At 42.5% G+C, this 19,246-nt stretch overlaps 1 protein-coding gene across 1 annotated transcript; it reads left to right on the top strand.

Annotated features, from left to right (window-relative positions):
• The first annotated feature begins 6,304 nt into the window (after positions 1-6,304).
• LOC101463766 (lysophosphatidic acid receptor 6) lies at positions 6,305-17,597 on the top strand. The gene is made up of 2 exons (XM_004562789.4): positions 6,305-6,421; positions 16,631-17,597. The coding sequence occupies exon 2, from the start codon at positions 16,709-16,711 to the stop codon at positions 17,564-17,566; it is 858 nt and encodes a 285-aa protein (XP_004562846.3). The 5' UTR covers positions 6,305-6,421; positions 16,631-16,708; the 3' UTR covers positions 17,567-17,597.
• The last annotated feature ends 1,649 nt before the right edge of the window (positions 17,598-19,246 follow it).

The following is a 19,246-nucleotide window of genomic DNA, read 5'->3' as shown; positions in this document are numbered from 1 at the left end:
AGAAATAATGTTCTGTCACCCCCAGACTCTGTGAAACCTGAGGAGCCTGATCCATTTCCTAAGGACTCTGTACTGCCCTTGACTAGAGACCAGCTGTCAGCAGCTCAATTAGCTGATGAAACAATAAAGAGCTGTTTCAAACGTATGGTAAGTGCTGAGCAAGCCAAAAAGGAGCAACAAGCCTATTTCATAGAACATGATGTTCTAATGCGTCAGTGGTCTCCACCAGGTGCAGAAGGTGCAGATTGGAGTAAGGTCAAGCAGATTGTAGTGCCCTCTGCGTACCGGCAGAAGATCCTGGCCCTTGCCCATGAAAGCCAGTGGTCAGGACACTTGGGCATCACAAAAACATACCAGCTACTATTAAAACATTTCTTTTGGCCTGGTATGAAGCGTGATGTTTCTAAATTTTGCAACAGTTGCCATGTATGTCAGATTGCAGGTAAACCCAATCAGGTCATACCCCCGGCTCCGTTGTGTCCCATTCCTGTAGTGGATCAGCCGTTTGACCATGTCATAGTAGACTGTGTGGGTCCACTACCCAGAACAAAATCAGGAAAGCAATACCTACTCACGATCATGTGTGCCGCTACCCGCTTCCCCGAGGCTGTCCCGTTACATAAAATTACAGCGAGATCTGTCGTTAAGGCGTTGACAACCTTCTTTTCAGTGTTTGGCTTGCCTAAGGTCGTACAAACCGACCAGGGCTCGAACTTTCAGTCTAAGGTATTCAAACAAGCAGTTAGCACTCTGGGTGTTAAGCATATTGTGTCCTCTGCTTACCCTCCTGAATTGCAAGGTGCATTAGAGCGGTGGCACCAGACCTTGAAGACGATGTTACGCAAATACTGCCTGGAGAGCAGTGTTGGTCAAGTTACTTGAAAAAAGTAATCAGTAATTAATTACTGATTACTCCCCCCAAAAAGTAATCCCGTTACTTTACTGATTACTTATTTTCAAAAGTAATTAATTACTTAGTTACTTAGTTACTTAGTTACTTTTTAAAAACACGATTTACAACCTGAAGAGGTGATAAAGTGATAGATCTTTCAGCCCAATTCTACTTTTTCTACATAATCCATCATACAAAATGTAATCAAATGGAAAAGTCTCTTTTTTTAACTTGTTTTATCAGTTTTAATCTTTTAACTTTATGCATCAAGCAAAACATTTAATTATATGCAACATTCTCTGACTTGAATAAATTAGTTTAACATTTAAACCTATTTTCTACACATTCCAGCACATAAAATAAAATATTTTTTGTGTTTTCACTCACTCTTTCAAACAGATGCAAGTAAAACACAGCAGAAAATAAATAAAGTCAAAGACTCAGCGGTCCTTTTGCTCTATTTTCACCTGTAAAGCAGGAGCAGGGTAGGCGGAGGGTTACCCTGGTGTAGGTGTGCTGCGGTCAGTTGAAGAATCTGCGCGAGTGTCTCTGTGAGTTTCCCATCACGTCGTAGCTACTCGGTGCTTGCTCGGAAGTTTAGGGGTTTTTTTCGCTGTAAAAAGAAGTTTTCTTCCCACGCACGATGGACGCTAATGTTTTTGTCACTTTTTATGGAATCAAACTCAAAGTAAGGTCAGTACTTCCACACTTTAAACGCTGCACGCTCATACTCTCTCCTGTACTCGATATATTATCCATTGTTGATCTGCACACAGCTGCTGTCACCAACGTCGCACTTGCTTACGTCACTGTCATGAGACATTCTTGCAAAAAAAATCACGGTTTTAGTAACGCAGTAACGCAGCGTTCCTACGGGAAAGTAACGGTAATCTAATTACCGATTTTGCAATAGTAATCCCTTACTTTACTCGTTACTTGAAAAAAGTAATCAGATTACAGTAACGCGTTACAAGTAACGCGTTACTGCCCATCTCTGCTGGAGAGTGATAAAAGCTGGGACGAGGGTGTTCCATTTGTGTTATTTGCTGCCCGTGACGCCGTTCAGGAGTCACTTGGGTTTAGCCCTTCTGAGCTAGTATTTGGCCATAGGCCACGGGGACCCCTCAAAGCTCTGAAAGAGGCGTTTTTGAGCCCACAAGGGGTTTTCAAAACAAACGTCAGCAGTTATGTAAAACACTTCCGTGAGCGTTTGAATCAAGCCAACGCTCTGGCTAAACAACACCGGCAGCCGCGCCCGCTCGTGCGGGCTCGACGGGGAGGTGCCCATTGACTGACCTGCTCAGCCCAAAGGTTGAGTTTAGCTGGTCGAGTGAGTGTCAGGATGCTTTTGAGAGTGCAAAAGCCCTCCTCTGCCATTCTCCTGTGTTAGCTGCACCTGATTTGACGCGACCATTCAAACTCGAGGTTGATGCCAGTGCTGTCGGGGCTGGGGCAGTGCTGTTGCAAGAAGACTTGTTGGGTTTGAACCACCCCGTTTGTTACTTTTCCCGCAAGTTCAATAAAAATCAGTTAAACTACTCCACCCTTGAAAAGGAGACCCTGGCTTTGTTGTTGGCTCTTCAGCACTTTCACGTGTACCTGGGGTCCAGCATGTTGCCTCTTGTCGTGTACACAGACCACAACCCACTTGTGTTCCTGGCGCGTATGTTTAATCACAACCAGCGCCTTATGCGCTGGGCTCTGTTGTTGCAGGAATACAACTTAAGTATCCACCACAAAAAGGGGACTGAAAATGTTTTAGCTGACGGTCTGTCCCGTTTGTAAACATGTTTTACTGCTTTTGTCTTTTGTTGTTGTTTATGCTCTGTAGCGTTGGCTTCAGCCCAACATAGTTGGTATTTTAAGGGGAGGGGTGTTACGGCCGCTGGCCTCAGGTGGCCCCGCCTTCCTCCCTAGAATCTACAGTGCTCCAGGACTCACGGGGGATTGGCTGGCCCGGACATATGCCCGCCCCAACTTCATGCGGATCCGAGCCTGTCAGACTACACACACCATTGGCTCCCGCAGGAGCCTGGAGTACGACGGACAAGTGACACAGCTGTCTGCAGTTATGACAAGTGACACAGCTGACTGCAGTTACCTGATAGTATAAAAGGCTGAGGAGTCTTCATTCGTCGAGGGACTTGTTGATTTGAACAGACTGTACAGAGAGTCCCTCCCTTTTGCCTTTTTGCCTTCTGCCTGTGTTTTGTGTTGCCTCCTGCGAGACGTTTAGTAGAGCAGTGCTCTACTGGTGTTATTAATCGTGGTGTTTGTTTAAAGTTTCTCTGCTGCCTAGTGAGTTGTTTCACTAACGGATTTCAGTTGTGTTAATAAACCTTATGTTTGTCGTCCTATCTAACTCCTTGGTCTCTGGGCTCGTTTATGTTACGTCCGCTGCCGCCTAGCAGAGCCGGGCCGTAACAGCTGTTATTTGCATTTACCAGCTCACCTATGTCAGACCTTTTGATAAACAAAATTCTAATGAAAGTGAGAACATGTACACTGTTACATCTTTCAGAAAATGTTTTGAAATTGTGGTGCACAGTTCAGAATAAATGTTTTTCAAGAACCATTGCGTCTTTTTAGTAAATGTTTATTTCCAAAAGAAATTTCTAGAAGTTCAGAACAGTAAAATTCCCGCTTTTTAGAATGAATTAGAAGATAACTCTTACGTAGTTAAACTAAAATACTCTTTGAGAGTTAATATATAAACTCTTAACACCAAGTGTTAAATTATCAACTCCAGACAGATTTGGTGTTTAACACTAAATCAGAGTTAATGTACCAACTCTCCAAAAAGAGTTAAATTAACACTCTCTGGTGTGGACCCATATAGACACTTTAATAGTGTTGAAATCAAATCCGACAGTGTTAATTTGGACATGCTGGATTTGCTGTGTACCCTCATCAAAGGACGCCCTGTCAGGGTTGATCAGGCCTTGGAGTGTGTCACTGATTAATGTTAAACTGTTTTTTCTCTTCTACTTTCTTCTTTTTTAATTTTCTACAATTTAATTTCTTCTATCAATTCACTGCAAAACGAAAAGTAATACTTAACTATTGAATATTTAAAGAGCCTCACTTCTTGTGTCTCTCGGTTAGCTGACTGCCTTAGGTGCCTAAGTGATGTCAGCCCTATTTAGCCATAGCCAGTGATTGGTCCGCTCAGCAGTGTTAGCTAATTCTCTCATAGCCTGCTGTTGTGCCCGTCCTCTGACTCCAGACTCTCTAAGCAGTTTTGCTGTTGTACTGGCAACAAAGCCCCTGCACCCCACTTCCACCAGGTGCACCTCGATCTTCCTACCTCTGTCCTCTGCCTCAGCTGCCAAATTGGCATACCGCAAACACGTCCTCAATTGCATCCTCCCACGGTACCGTCAGATCAATGACATATGAAAGTTTTTGGGAGTTAGACCACAGGTCGCAGAGCTGACTGCCTTAGGTGCCCAAGTGATGTCAGTCCACTTGCATCTGCCAATCCCCGGCAACCTTCAGGAGGCTCAGGTCCAGGGTTGAAGGGCTAGTCCTCGGCTTGTATACCTCCCAGACAAATGTTGATGGATACTAACGCTCCTCTTGGTTCACAAAAGGTTGGGCGATCGTGGCTCAAGGTTTGACAGTTCGTCTTGTAATCGGAAGGTCCCGGTTCGAGCCCCGGCTCCAACAGTCTCGGTTGTTGCGTCCTTGGGCAAGACACTTCACCCGTTGCCTACTGGTGGTGGTCAGAGGGCCCGGTGACACCAGTGTCCAGCAGCCTCGCCTCTGTCAGTGCGCCCCAGGGCAGCTGTGGCTACTATGTAGCTTACCATCACCAGTGTGTGAATGACTGAATGTAGTATAAAGCGCTTTGGGGTCCTTAAGGACTAAGTAAAACGCTAACAAATACAGGCCATTTGATGGATTTCCTCTTGCACTCAGCTTTCTCAGCTAGACACCTGAGGACCTGGTTGTGTCTCCATCTGTATCTGCCTTGAGTAAGGCTTGTCCTGCAACCAACCAAGATGTGCTTGAGCGTTGCTGGCGACAAGATGGGCCTTTTCCAAACCACAGCTGCAGATTTATCGGGGAAGGCAGCACATCATATGTGGCTGGAATGATGAAACTTAGCCTATGAGCCTCCATTCCACAGATTTCACTCCATGGGAGTTTCCTCTTTTCAGCACTCTCCCAATTCATCCAGCAACCCTGCTTGGCCAGCGCTACAGCTATGGCATACATGGCTGTTTCCTCCAATCGACGCACCGCCTCCACCACAATTTTTTGACATTTGGCTATAGATGCCTGTTGCCAGAGAGGTGTTAATGCACCAAGACCAAATCCTCCTCTCCCCTATTGGATGTGACCCACTACGTGACATTGGTAAAGAGCAGATTTGGCCTCTAGGCACAGCTGTGGCTGGGGTCCACTTCCCCCCTGTTGCTAGGTTGGGAGCAGCACCACAACAATAGCTTTCAACTGTCTCACTGAGGTTTTTTTAATCTGTTTCTTACATGGCTCAATTGTGAGTTTTCCAATTCAATAAATCAACTGTTGATATTACTGCACAATATTGTGTTTTTCTTCATAAAGTTGTTCTTTGTTTTTCTTAAGCTTAAATTACATCTAACACAATGAAACCGACATTTTATGTCAGGAATTAACTCTGGAATTATCGAGCTGAGAATCAAAATGAAATTAGAATAAAACAACACTTCTCAAAGTTTGACATAATTAAGTTCAAAATGAAATAAACAAAGTCTTGCCTCTAAGCGTTTAAAGCAAGTTTAAATGAAATATAATTTGTCTCTGGGCACCATCATTAGAATAGAATAGAATTCAACTTTATTGTCATTGCACATGTCACAGGTACAGGGCAACAAAATGCAGTTAAAGAGAAGATAGGGCATCACATTTAAGTATCTATTCTACTCTTGCAGTTCACCAACAGTGTTTTCAATTTTTATCCTCACTACCACACTATAGGAATTAGTTGATTAGTTTACTTGTAGAACTATGTGAAATTAAAACAAAACAAACAAACAAACAGAAAAGCAGAAGTCGCCACGGTATTTTTTGTATTATTTCTTCCACTCAGAACGTGTTATGCTTGCTGAGATCAAGCAAGCAAAACGTGTCAATCTAAGTGCGTTAAAGTCCTGACCATATTTTCGGTTTTGCCGTTTTGAATGGCACTGCAAGCATACAAAGCTCTGTAAAGAAAAGAAGAAAAGCAGTACAAATATGGGGCATGTCTGATGTCAGATACAAAGAAAAATTATTAAAGAGTCCAGTGGGAGCAAAAGGAGCGCAATTTTCCTTATTATGCGGAGTTTGGCGGAAACGTCTCACAATTTAAACTCCAGCGGCGGTCTTACGCATGGAAATGCAACCTGTCAAACTGGAAAACTTTTTGGTGTTTATGTTGTTTAAAGAAATGTCCTAAAAGCCACGCCCAAAACACAACTGTTTCCCTGTAAGTCTAACACGCCGACAGATGTGGGGGCTCCGTCGTTGGAAAGCGACAGCAGAAGAGTTGCGGACCCGCAGGTACGTAGGTCCACTTTTACGTATGGGAGATCGGGAAAAAGGAAGACTTCCTGAATAAAGATACGCAAAGTAGATTACAGAGTATATTTGAAGAGATTGTCTGACTGAGCACAGTCCAAGCTGCAGTTAGGCGCAGAAACTTTAGTTTGCTTGTAATCCGTCTTATCAAACACGCTTCTGACTGCATGGGCACAAATTGGCCTTTTTCGCGTTTAAAATGACGTTGTTTCATTAAGGCTACATTTAGACGAATTTAGTAAGTTTCCAAAACAAATAATAATAATAATAATGATAAGAAGAAGAAAAATAACTATAGCTATTAGGTTAAAACGCAAACTGCCAGCAAGACCTTCGGACGAGTACGCTCATAACTCAGGAGCAGGTTATGTTCAGACTTTCGGTTTAAAATCGACCAGAAGCGCCACGTTTGACTGATTTGTTTATTTACTATGTGTGGTAATAGCATGTTTTAAGCGCAGCACAGTAGCACATCCAGCGATAAAGTAATTAACTGGAATTAAAATATTTATTTTACCGGTCTGAGAATCCCAAGACTAACGGCAGCAGTAATCTCTTGTCTTATTTCTATGAAGGGAAATACGTTTGTAAAATGTGGGAGCTTGCAGAATAAAAAAAAGAAAGAAAGAAATGCGAACTTTTATTTTGAAACTTTTACTTTTAAACATATTTTACATGCTTGTGTGTTTGTTTTATTTTAATTTGCAGTTACTGAAAAAAATATTCACAAATGTCTAGGTTGATACTTTCACAAATATACTGAGAGCTGCAAACTTGTGATTTGAATATTAATAATTTTTATTTCCCTTTTTACTACTTACAACAACCTCATAAATCACAAATTCACACATTGACTTTTGACTTTGGCAACACTTCTTGCAAGGAAAGTTTTGCAAAACTCAAACTAATAGCTGCATTCATTAAGTGTTTTGTTGTCTTTTAAACGTGTCTCAGAAGTAGGCGACAAACAAAAAAAGCGTCACGTTTCATTAAAAGACCCATCAGACATCTGACTAACTGGCATCAGACTAAAAGGTTTCAGCCAAAACTTGGTTAGACTAAAAGGTCTCAGACAAAAGAGCATCAGACTGGTAACGGCCTAGGAGAAAGCTTGGTAGTATTGAGGTAAGTATTCAGTGTATCCCATTTATTTATGTAGTAATACAAATATTCCAGAAATGGGTCTATTATGGTATGTTATAATGTACACGGTATGAAGTATGTTGTGAATATTCTATAACTATAAGTATGTACAGGCTGTAGTGAGTACAAGCTATGTACAGGCTATGAACAGGATATAAATATGAAAAACTATACAGAATATGAAATAAATAACTTTACAGAATCTGAGATATACAGCTATATAGAAATGGGAACTATGCAAGTTGTAAACAGTTGTAGGATTAAAGATTATCGAATGTACAGAATGATTATTTACACAGAGCTATACAGTAGTGCAGTTAAGATAAGTGAGGGTGTAGATAGTTTCTACAGAGGCTATATAAAGTGCTAGTGGTTGTGAGTGGTGGTTCAGTCCATGTTATTATTGTGTGTTTGAGGGTACAGTTGTCCATTGTGGGTGTGGGTATGTTCAGTCCATGTGTTAACGTGGGTCAGATGTCAGGAGGCAGAGTTCAGGAGTCTGACAGTTGTGGGGAAGAAGCTGTTCTGGTACCTGGTGGTCTTAGTCCGGAGGCTCCTGTAGCGCCTCCCAGAGGGCAGGAGGGTGAAGAGTCCATGTGATGGGTGACTGGGGTCTCTGATGATTTTCCCAGCCCTTTTCAGACACCGCTTCCTGTAGATGTCTTTTATGGCAGGAAGTGGTGCTCCGGCAATGCGCTGGGCAGTTTTCACGACCCTCTGCAACGCCTTCCGGTCCGAGGCAGAGCAGTTCCCGTACCAGACTGTTATACAGTTGGTCAGGATGCTCTCGATGGTGCAACGATAGAAGTTCACCAGGATGTCTGAGGACAGGTGGTTCTTCCTCAGAGTCCTCAAGAAGAAGAGGCGCTGGTGAGCCTTCTTGACCAGCTTGGAGCAGTTGGTCGTCCAGGTGAGATCCTCGGAGATGTGGACTCCCAGGAACTTGAAGCTGCTCACACGCTCCACAGCCATCCCCTTAATGTGGATGGGTGGATGTGGGTCAGCATTCCTCCTGTAGTCCACGATGAGCTCCTTGGTCTTCTCGGTGTTAAGCAGCAGGTTGTTTGTGTCGCACCACTCAGCCAGACGATCCACCTCCTCCCTGTAGGCGGCCTCATCGTTGTCACTGATGAGGCCAATCACCGTGGTGTCATCTGCAAACTTAATGATGGTGTTGGAACCATCAGCAGGTCTGCAGTCGTGGGTGAAGAGGGAGTAGAGGAAAGGGCTCATCACACAGCCTTGTGGTACACCGGTGTTCATTGTGATGGTAGATGAGCAGTGGTTATCCAGCCGGACATGTTGGGGGCGGTTGGTCAGGAAGTCCAGTAACCATTTGCAGATGAGGGAACTGATGCCCAGGTCTGTCAGTTTCCTGATGAGTTGTGAGGGGTGGATTGTATTGAACGCTGAACTGAAGTCTATAAACAGAATTCTGGCGTAGATGTTGTTGTTGTCCAGGTGTGAGAGGACAGAGTGCAGTGCGATGGAGACTGCATCCTCTGTGCTCCTGTTCTGGCGGTATGCGAATTGGTGGGGGTCCAGGGTGGGGGGGAGACAGGATTTGAAGTGTGCTAGGACCAGCTGCTCTAAGCACTTAGTGATGATGGGGGTGAGTGCTACTGGGCGGTAGTCATTGAGGCAAGATGGGATGGGTTGGAGTTTTTGGGTATCGGGACGATGATTATATGATTATATGATTATCTAACCATACCATGATCCACTGTCTGTGATATGAAACAGAAATAATTGCACGTTGGAGTATTTACTGAAGCTCTGTATTTGAAACTTCAATTTTACTGCTGTAATTTTTAAATTTAATTTAGTAATAAAAGAAATGTAATATTGGACATATCATATTTTCATTACACAAGTGAGATGACACTAGTCACATGAGCATTAGCTGTTATTTTCTAGCTATTATTATAATGTTTTTACAGTCCGTTGGTCGCTCAGCCTCAGATACTTAACATACATAAGATTAAAAATTTCTCCTTCATTTCTGTCAAAAAATGCAGTGTTAAGCAACTCGAGCAATTCAATTCAATTTTCAATACAATTTTATACATAGCGCCAAATCAAAACAACAGTGGCCTCAAATGCTTTATATTGTAAGGTAGACCCCTTCTATAATCAAAAAACAGCGTGCCGTAGGCTAAACCAGTTGCTTTTAACAGCCTCGAAATTCCGGCCTTTGCCGTCTTCGAAGGACCTGACCTACGTCGATCGCAAAGGACAAGTCTTTTGAAGGATGCAGACCCTGAATTGGCACACACTTTGATGCCCTTTTAATGACATTAATGATGTATTTAGATTTGGGCTGAGAACTGACAACAGTATCACCTGCAGGAAGATTCTCTCTGAGGCACTTTTATTTTGAGACCGTATGGTCTGATGACTTTTAGTCAGAATTCAGAATTTTTCAATGAAAGCGATGCTTTTTTTGTCGATGTTTTGATGTCTGAGGCCTTTAAATCTGATGTCTCACAATTTTTTTCTCCATACCATCTGTTCTGTGCCCACCTTACTAGTGGATTAGGTGGAGCACTCTGAATTAAATCAGGATATAAAGCATTATCTTTCTCTTGCTTTAATGAACACTGTCGATCTGACAACTAGCCGCTTAATGAGGCTTTCTCCGGGGCAACAGCATCCGGTTCCAATGTCATCACATTAAGACATTATCCACATATCAGTACATGATATCCCCCTTTTCCTCTTTAGCCTTAATAACTTTGTTTTCTTTTTTCTCTCTTTTTTTAACACTGAACATTGTTTTCTTGTCTTACTTTGTGACAATTATTTTTTCTGTCTCACCACACCTGTACCTTTCCTTTCCCTAATATATACATATATACATACATATATGAATATGTCTGTGAAGGTTCTCAGTCATCCAGGTCATCGTAGTCAAAGGAGCTTGCAAAGAAAAGCGGCTGGACTTCTTTCGGATGAGAGGTGAAATGTCTTCAAGCAGCTTGAAGACGTTTCACCTCTCATCCGAGAAGCTTCTTCAGTTCTAAGGTCAAATGGTGGGGAGTCCCAGATTTAAGTCCTAGTGGGAGTATCACCCCAAAGAGGGACAAATACATATATGAACTTGAAACTTGTACATTTTATATTACCTCTACACATTAACATATTATGGTTTATTTAACCACAAAATCATGAAACCTCTCAGGTATCTTTTTAGCCCTCTGTGATCTACTTGGTCTCTCTGGCCGCTGGGGGCCCTCTTGTGGTTTTGGCGTGAAGGTGTCAATCTTTGTGTTTGTTTCACTTTCCTCCCTTTCATTGTGTCTTGCTCGTGTTGTCCTTCTCTGGTCTCATTTGTCTTGTATTTCTTCACATGTGTAGTATTCCGGTGATAGCGAGCTCCTGTTGGCAATTCAACAATGACTTGGTTTCCAGTTCTGCTTACAATTTTGTGTGGCATTGTGTTGAATGGTGTTGTAAACTTGTCCACTTTGTCTTGTTGACCCAGCACTGTCTCCCATGTCAACTTTTGAATACTCAGCTCCTCTTCGTTCATCAGCAGAAATCTTTGATTTTGATTTGATCTTCCTCTGTCACGCAAATCCAACTCAGTTGATTTTGACTCACAGGTGTTCGGTAACTTTCCTCTCATTTTGCAGTCGAACAGGAGTTCTGCTGGACTTTTGCCTTTGGTTGGATGTTCAATGCTGCGATAATCTGTCACATGTTTTCTCAGCTCTCGTTTCCAGTCAAGGCTGTCAGCTTGTGTGATCCTGATTCTTTTCATCATTGATGCATTTTGACGTTCCACTTCTCCCTTTGCTTGAGCCAATTTTGGTGTGGTTCTTATATGTTTGATTCCATTAGTTTCGCAGTATTCTCTGAAAAACTCAGATTTGAACGGTGGGCTGTTATCAGATTTAATGGTAACTGGTAGCCCATGTCTACTGAATATATAGAGTCAATGACTTTTTCAGCAGTTTTAGATGTCATTACACCATACTCAGGGCGTGATCGTGGCTCAAGAGTTGGCAGTTCGTCTTATAATCGGAAGGTTGCCGGTTTGAGCCCCAGCTCCGATAGTCTCGGTCGTTGTGTCCTTGGGCAAGACACTTCACCCGTTTCCTACCGGTGGTGGCCAGAGGGCCTGGTGCCGCCAGTGTCCAGCAGCCTCGCCTCTGTCAGTGAGCCCCAGGGCAGCTGTGGCTATAATGTAGCTTGCCATCACCAGTGTGTGAATGTGTGTGTGAATGGGAGGATGACTGAATGTGTAAAGCGCTTTGGGGTCCTTAGGGACCAAGTAAAGTGCTATATAAATACAGGCCATTTATCATAGTACTTAGTACATCTTTCTATTCGTGCACAAGGTCTAGATCTTTGGCTGTATATGATCTCTATGTGTGTTCTGTGATGAGGTCAAACTTCCTGACATACACATATGGATGTAGTCTCTCACATGCTCATACCAGTGCTAGGGCTTCTCTTTCCATTTGAGAATATATTTGCTCACAGTCTATTAAACTCCGACTTACGTAACACACTGGTACCTCTTCTCCGTTCTGTATTTGTATTAGCACTGCGCCCAAGCCTACAGGGCTTGCATCTGCTATGATCTTGGTTGGGGCTTCTTTGTCAAAATAGGCTACTGTACCTGCTCTGGCTAACTTCAATTCAATTTTAATTCAATTTTGTTTATATAGCACCAAATCACAATAAAAGTCGCCTCAAGGCGCTTCATAGATACAGAGAAAAACCCAACAATCACATGACCCCCTATGAGCAAGCACTTTGGTGACAGTGGGGAAGAAAAACTCCCTTTTAACAGGAAGAAACCTCCGGCAGAACCAGGCTCAGGGAGGGGCGGCCATCTGCTGCGACCAGTTGGGGTGAGAGAAGCAAGACAGGATGAAAGACATGCCATGGAAGAAAGACAGAGATTAATTAAGTGTGATTCAGAGGAGAAGTCTATTAACACATGTTGAGTGAGAAAGGTGACTGAAAAGGAAATATTCAATGCATCATGGGAATTCCCCAGCAGGCTAAACCTATTGCAGCATAACTAAGGGAGGATTTATGGTCACCTGGTCCAGCCCTAACTATATGCTTTAGCAAAAAGGAAAGTTTTAAGCCTAATCTTAAAAGTAGAGATAGTGTCTGTCTCCCGAATCCAAACTGGAATCTGGTTCCACTGAAGAGGGGCCTGAAGGCTCTCCTTCCCATTCTACTCTTAAATACTCTAGGAGCAACAAGTAGGCCTGCAGTGCGAGAGCGAAGTGCTCTAATAGGGTGATATGGTACTACAAGGTCATTAAGATAAGATGGGGCCTGATTATTTAAGACCTGTATGTGAGGAGCAGGATTTTGAATTCAATTCTGGATTTAACAGGAAGCCAATGAAGGAGAAATATGCTCTCTCTATCTAGTCCCTGTCAGTACTCTTACTGCAGCATTTTAGACTAATTGAAGGCTTTTCAGGGAGTTTTTAGGACATCCTGATAATAATGAATTACAGTAGTCTTACTTAGAAGTAATAAATGCATGAACTAGTTTCACAGCGTCACTCTGAGACACTTAAAATTCATGTTTTAAAAACATGTTTAGTGTTTTTCTGTCAGTACAGAACATAATGTCATGTGGTTGGTTTTGGGCTATTAGACTTATATTAGTTATGTTAGCTAACTTGTGACAGAATAGATAACAAAACTAAAACCAAAAATCAGCACGTCAGCAGGGAAAGTAGGTCAGGGTGTGGAAGGGGAAATGTTTAATGCAATAGTAGAGCACTCATATTCACTGATTTTAGAACTTGTAGTCAGAGTTGTGGTTCTAAGTAGTAGTAGTTAAAAAAAAGAAATAAATATGAGTATAATTTAAATAACAAGTTTGCTGCTCTCAGTATATTTGTGAAAATATCAATGAGAATATCAAACTTTTGAGTTAAGTTTTAACTTAAAAAGTGAAAGTTTCAAAATATGAGTTCACGTTTTCTACACATTCTCAATTCTCTGCAAGCTCTCACGCCAACATATTTAACTCTCAATTTGCAACAATGTTGCATTTTACTGATACATTTCTTATGTTCTTTTCACGTTTTTAATCGTGATTTCATCGTCATCATCTGACAACATCTCGGTTTGGCGTAGGCGTCACTCATAGGGATCATTTCGCGTAGAAGAAGATTGATATGATCTACAAGTTGATAACAACCCTTGTGATACTCGTTATCTACAATTAGGGTTTTAAATGTTGTCAAGCTAGTTAATGCAAACAAAGCCAAACCAAAACCAAAGGCAGGGCTGACGATACTCTGGAAACACAAAGTATGTTTCTGTCAGGTAAATCTCAATACCTCAATACCAGATGCAACCTATAATTTCCTTCAGGATTAATAAAGTATTTCTGATTCTCAATTCATTATTTCCATAAGGTTCGTTTCACTTGCACTGCAACTTCAGTTACTCAACTCCAAGCGCTTTAATTTTATCTGCTGAAACAAGTAGTTCTTATACTTACGAGCCTGCTGGAATTAATTACACCAGCCTGGTTCCTTAATAAAAATTTGACATGTTCCAGTCCAGTCCAGTCCTTTTGATAAAACTGTAGCGTGTGCTTAGCTTGATGTCACAGAAACACATAGGTACAAGTCCAGTTAGAGGGCTGTTTTTATTTCAAAATTCAAAAATATTTCAAAATCATTGCAAATGCTTTTAATCAGTATAATTTACTTTGTTATCTGAAGACAATGTTGACATGTATATGCATTTGTATGATCTAGAGAGCAACTTTTTTCTGTCAGTGAGGTCTTTTGTCAAGTATGACATACTAGCAGGTAGAAGCACCTACTTGTTGAAAATGAGAAATCTGCACATTTATTATCTGAAGCAGTTAGAGTGGAGTGTGTGATATAACAAAAAAACTTAACCAGTGTAAAATGAAAACGAGCTAAACTGGAACACGGGTTATTTTCAGGAACAATAGAATCTCTCAGTTAACAAACACACAGATGTAGAGAGACCTGCTGCCCTCTTGGAGATTTTAATAAAGCTGCAAGAATCCTTTAGGATTATTAAGAACCTATTTTTAGTTTTTTTCTCTTCTTTGCGGTTCACAGGGCCTTAAGTGAAATATTTATTTTCACTTTTATACTGTGATCTCTAGGGATGGGTATCGTTTAGGTTTTATCCGATACCGGTGCCAAATCGGTACTTTTGAAACGGTGCCGGTGCTTAAACGGTGCTCGAACCGGTGCTTAAAGAATGGAGAACACAAACTTTGTCCAAAAACCTCTCATGTTCAGCTGGGTTTTTTTGTAAAAAGATAACAATGTGTGCCTTTTCTGCAGCTATGGGGCATATATGGCATCACTCTTGGCTGGAAGCAGTGCTTAAACAATGGAAAAAACACAAACTTTGTCCAAAAACCTCTCATGTTTAGCTGTTTCCCACTTTTTCTTTGGTCATTTTAGCCTTTTTGGCCAGGGTGAAGCGAGTATCTGCCATCAAACAAGAAGACAGCCGCATGTAGCTATGATGATGTTTGCTAGTTCACCTTACATGCATTAATGTAATAACGTGGTTAGCCTACTCAACGTAAATTACACACGAACAACATGAAGCTACTCATGCAGAGAAGAACGGCTGCTGCTGCATCATCATCATCATCATTTCTGCTACACTGGCAGGGCTAGGGGCCAGGACTCTATTCTTCGGGTTTTTGGGGGATGTTGCTCCGGGTCCGATAACTGGCAACCCACCCGACGTGCACGGTGTGAGGTCTCGCAGCAAGCTATCAAATACGGCGCATTTCTCGGCTTTTAAAAAAAACGCTATGCTTCGCCAGGTGTTTAATCGGATTCTTGGTGTTACCTCCTTTGACAGTATCACAGTATCAGCTTAAAGCACTTGTTGCAGGCTGCTGAGTTTGCATATTTTGCTGTGAAGTACAGCCAGACTTTTGACCGCTTCGCCTTGGACATTTTTAATCTGTAGCTCTACTCTAACTGAACGTACGTACCTGGCCCCGCCTACTATCCTCGGAAACGTAAAATGATTGGCTAGAAGTGTATCACAGCTCAGGAAAAAAAAGCACCGAAATAAAGCACCGAAATAAAGCACCAAAATGTGCGCTGCTTTTCGGTCTGGTTACTACCGTTTATGTCAGATGGCACCGGACACCGGTACCCATCCCTAGTGATCTCTGATTCATTCTCAAAAAGAACTCCCCGTCTTTTCTCCCACTCTAACTCTAGAGTTACAGTGGTAATCTATACTAACTAAAGTTAATTGTTTACACGTAAGGCATTTAAACAACTGGCACGTAATTAATTGTTAATTTCGTGTCCCTTTTTCGCGTTCAGTGTGTAATAGCCTTTAGCCTTGAGTGGCTAGCTGTAAACAGTTAGCCACTCTGGGCTAACAGTAAACACAAGATGCAGGGTTTACGCTTAGCTTAACTGTGTTGTAATGTAGTGTCACTTCTGTCAGTTACCACAAATGTTGAGTCATGTCACAAAGTTTCCTGTGCCCTCGCAGACTAACCTCACCTCATTTACTTAGCCTGGCAGGGCAAAAGACACTGTCTCAGCTGAACTCTGGACACACACACACACATACACTGATATGCACACACTGATCCCCCCTCCCTTTCCAACACCTTCGATGCTTGTGCCCTACCGGGGAAGATGGCAGGATGCTGCAGGACCGGATGCGCTGCCTACACCGGCTTTCTCTTACCCTTTACCCGCCCCTGTTGCTTGTCTTGTGTTTCTATGGTGTATTGATAGTCATGTGCTTTTTGTGCTGAGGTGTTTTTTCTGTTATCAAACTGTTCTCCCACTAGGAGCTCAGTCTGAGTGGAGTTTTTTTCTCCTCCTCTTACCTCATGTTATGTATTTTCGTTGTTGTTTTCCTATCAGCCTACCTTTCTGACATGTCTCCCCAATGTGATGTTTTTGTAAAGTTGGTCAGAAGGTTCCTTTGTTAGTCCGCATGCGCCATTAGCGTGCTGCCGCTATAACCCTAATTTCCTTTGGGATTAATAAAGTATACTGATTCTGATTCTGATTCCACACAGATAACCAGCACAAAGAGGAACATTTGCTGCTTGGCTACAATATTTTGTAAAGGACGCAGAAGGATTTCTTTTCTCATCATGAACACATCAAACATCACTGACGTGACAACAGAAGACCGGGTTTATGCTGGGATCTTTAGCTTAATTATGGTGATAGGTCTGCCTCTCAATGCGATCTCACTGTGGATTCTTCTTCGCCGGCACAGCCTCAAATCACCCAACGCTGTTTTCATGGTTAACCTGGCACTCTCAGACCTGCTGTTGGTCTTCACTTTGCCCATGAGGATCCACTTTCACGCCACAGGGGAATGGACTCTGCCCAGTGGGGTGTGCCTCATCATCACAATGTTCTTTCGCACCAACATCCGCTCCAGCTCCTCCTTCATCACCTTCATAAGCGTGGACCGAATGCTGGCTGTGGTTTATCCTATGAGGTCTCGCAATCTTCGAACCTCGTGCAATGCCTGGAAGGCTTCTGTACTCGTCTGGGTGATTTTGCTGGTGATGAACATCCTAGAGAGTGTGGACTTTCTAAAGCAGTTGAATAACCACACTCGCCCTACTTGTTTTGAGTCTTACGAATCTGCAAAATGTCCTTTGGAAGGAATCCGATTAAGAGTTATTCAGTTTATGATTGTAATATTGGTCACAATGCTGTTAGTCAATATTGTGTGCACCACTATGGTGTTTAGGACTCTACACGGACATCTCAGTGGTGACTCTCCAAAAATCAACAACAAGATGAATGTAATGCTGATTTTTGCCATAAACTTGATTTTATATGCTATATTCTTACCTGTGCCTATAACTATGGCTATGGATTGTGCCCATGTCAAGCCATTGATATGTCTTACTGTTTTAAACTGCTGTCTGGATCCTCTGTTGTATTACTTCTCTTTTGATGCTTTCTGGAAGAAAAAAGAAGATGTTGTGTAAATGTAAATAAATGGGGATACTGTCTGTGTCACACACTGCTCAGGCCTTTTACTTCAGCTGTGTGTGTGTTATTTTATAAATAAATGTAATGTATTTTGTTTTTAAAATCAAGCTGTAGACTTGTTTTTTTTAAGCTCACTGCCAGTTGTTTATTGAGAGATGCACTTGCCACCGCAAACATATGATTTTTATAGAATATGAGGCATTACCAAAAATTAAACACCATATGAAACAGTTCAAATGAGGTCAACCCTAAACATCAGCAGCAGCAGTAATACTGATCAATATAACAGCATTCATATGATCAATATGGGGAACAGCTTTTCTGCAGTAAAAGTACTGCTGATGATTTATGTAGAATTTAGTGTAAAACACTTTCATGTCTAGTCAGGTATTTTCATATTGAATTTTAAAAAATTCCCCAACTACTTGCCATTGTAAGCTTAATGTAAATATCTATGTTGTCATAATCCTGAGTCCGTGACTCGGTGATTTTGTGTTTGGTGTATTTATTGTTATTATTTTCATTATTATTTGGGGGGGGGGGAGTTGTGATGGTTTGTGTTTTGTGTTTTAGATACTGGGTTTCTGGGTTTGTGCTCCCTCTGTTGGTCCCTGGTGTTAGTGTTCCCCTGTCTTGTCAGGTTAATCAGGTCCAGCTGTGTATTTATAGTGTGTGTTTGCCTTTGTTCCTCGTCGCGTCGTCTGTGTTCATCCTCTGTGTTACCCTGCGTACTCTGCATTTCTCCGTGAAACCCCTGCTGTCCTCCCTTCATGTTCAGGTTTGCTACTCTTTGGTTTAGTTTCTCCCAGTTTAGTTCATCCTTAGTTCTGTTTTGCCATCATCACTTTATGTTCGGTATTCTTAATAAATCACCCTCACATCTGAATAAGTGACAGTACGACGTGACCACAAGATGGACCCAGCAGCACTTAATCCATCTAAGTAGCTATGGGAGAATCTCATCGATGCCTCACAAGAGCTCATCGACCTGTGGCTGGAAAGCCCGGATGACAAGTCCCATCACGCTATAGAGAGGCGGCTACAACGTCTGGTGACGTCTGGTGACCATCTCACCCTCAACGTCGCAAAGACAAAGGAGTTGATAGTGGACTTCCGGAGGTGCAGAGAAGTACACACCCCCATCACCATCAACGGCGCTGCTGTGGAGAGAGTGAGCAGCTTCCGGTTCCTTGGAGTACATCTGGCTGAGGATCTTACGTGGTCAGTACACACAAACAAAACAGTGAAGAAGGCGCAGCAGCGCCTCTTCTTTCTCAGGAGACTGAAAAGATTCGGCATGAGCCCCCGCATCCTCAGGACCTTCTATCACTGTGCCATTGAGAGCATCCTCACTGGATGCATCACCACCTGGTATGGCAACAGCACCGCCTACAACTGCAAAGCTCTCCAGCGAGTAGTGCGGTGCTCTGAACGGATAATTGGAGGTGAGCTTCCCTCCCTCCAAGACATCTACAGGAAGCGCTGCCTGAGGAAAGTGGGGAGGATCATCAAGGACTCCAGTCACCCCAGCCATAAACTGTTCAGACTGCTTCCATCAGGAAGGAGGTTCTGCAGCATCCGGTCCCGTACCAGCAGACTGAGAGACAGCTTTTTCCATCAGGCCATCAGACTGCTGAACACGTCATAGACACCTCAGCTTCACTACTGGAACTTCA

Source organism: Maylandia zebra, linkage group LG14, assembly GCF_041146795.1.
Source record: "Maylandia zebra isolate NMK-2024a linkage group LG14, Mzebra_GT3a, whole genome shotgun sequence".
Taxonomy (NCBI): domain Eukaryota; kingdom Metazoa; phylum Chordata; class Actinopteri; order Cichliformes; family Cichlidae; genus Maylandia; species Maylandia zebra.
The sequence above is the reverse complement of the archived record's forward strand: the minus strand, read 5'-3'. Positions and strand labels throughout refer to the sequence as shown.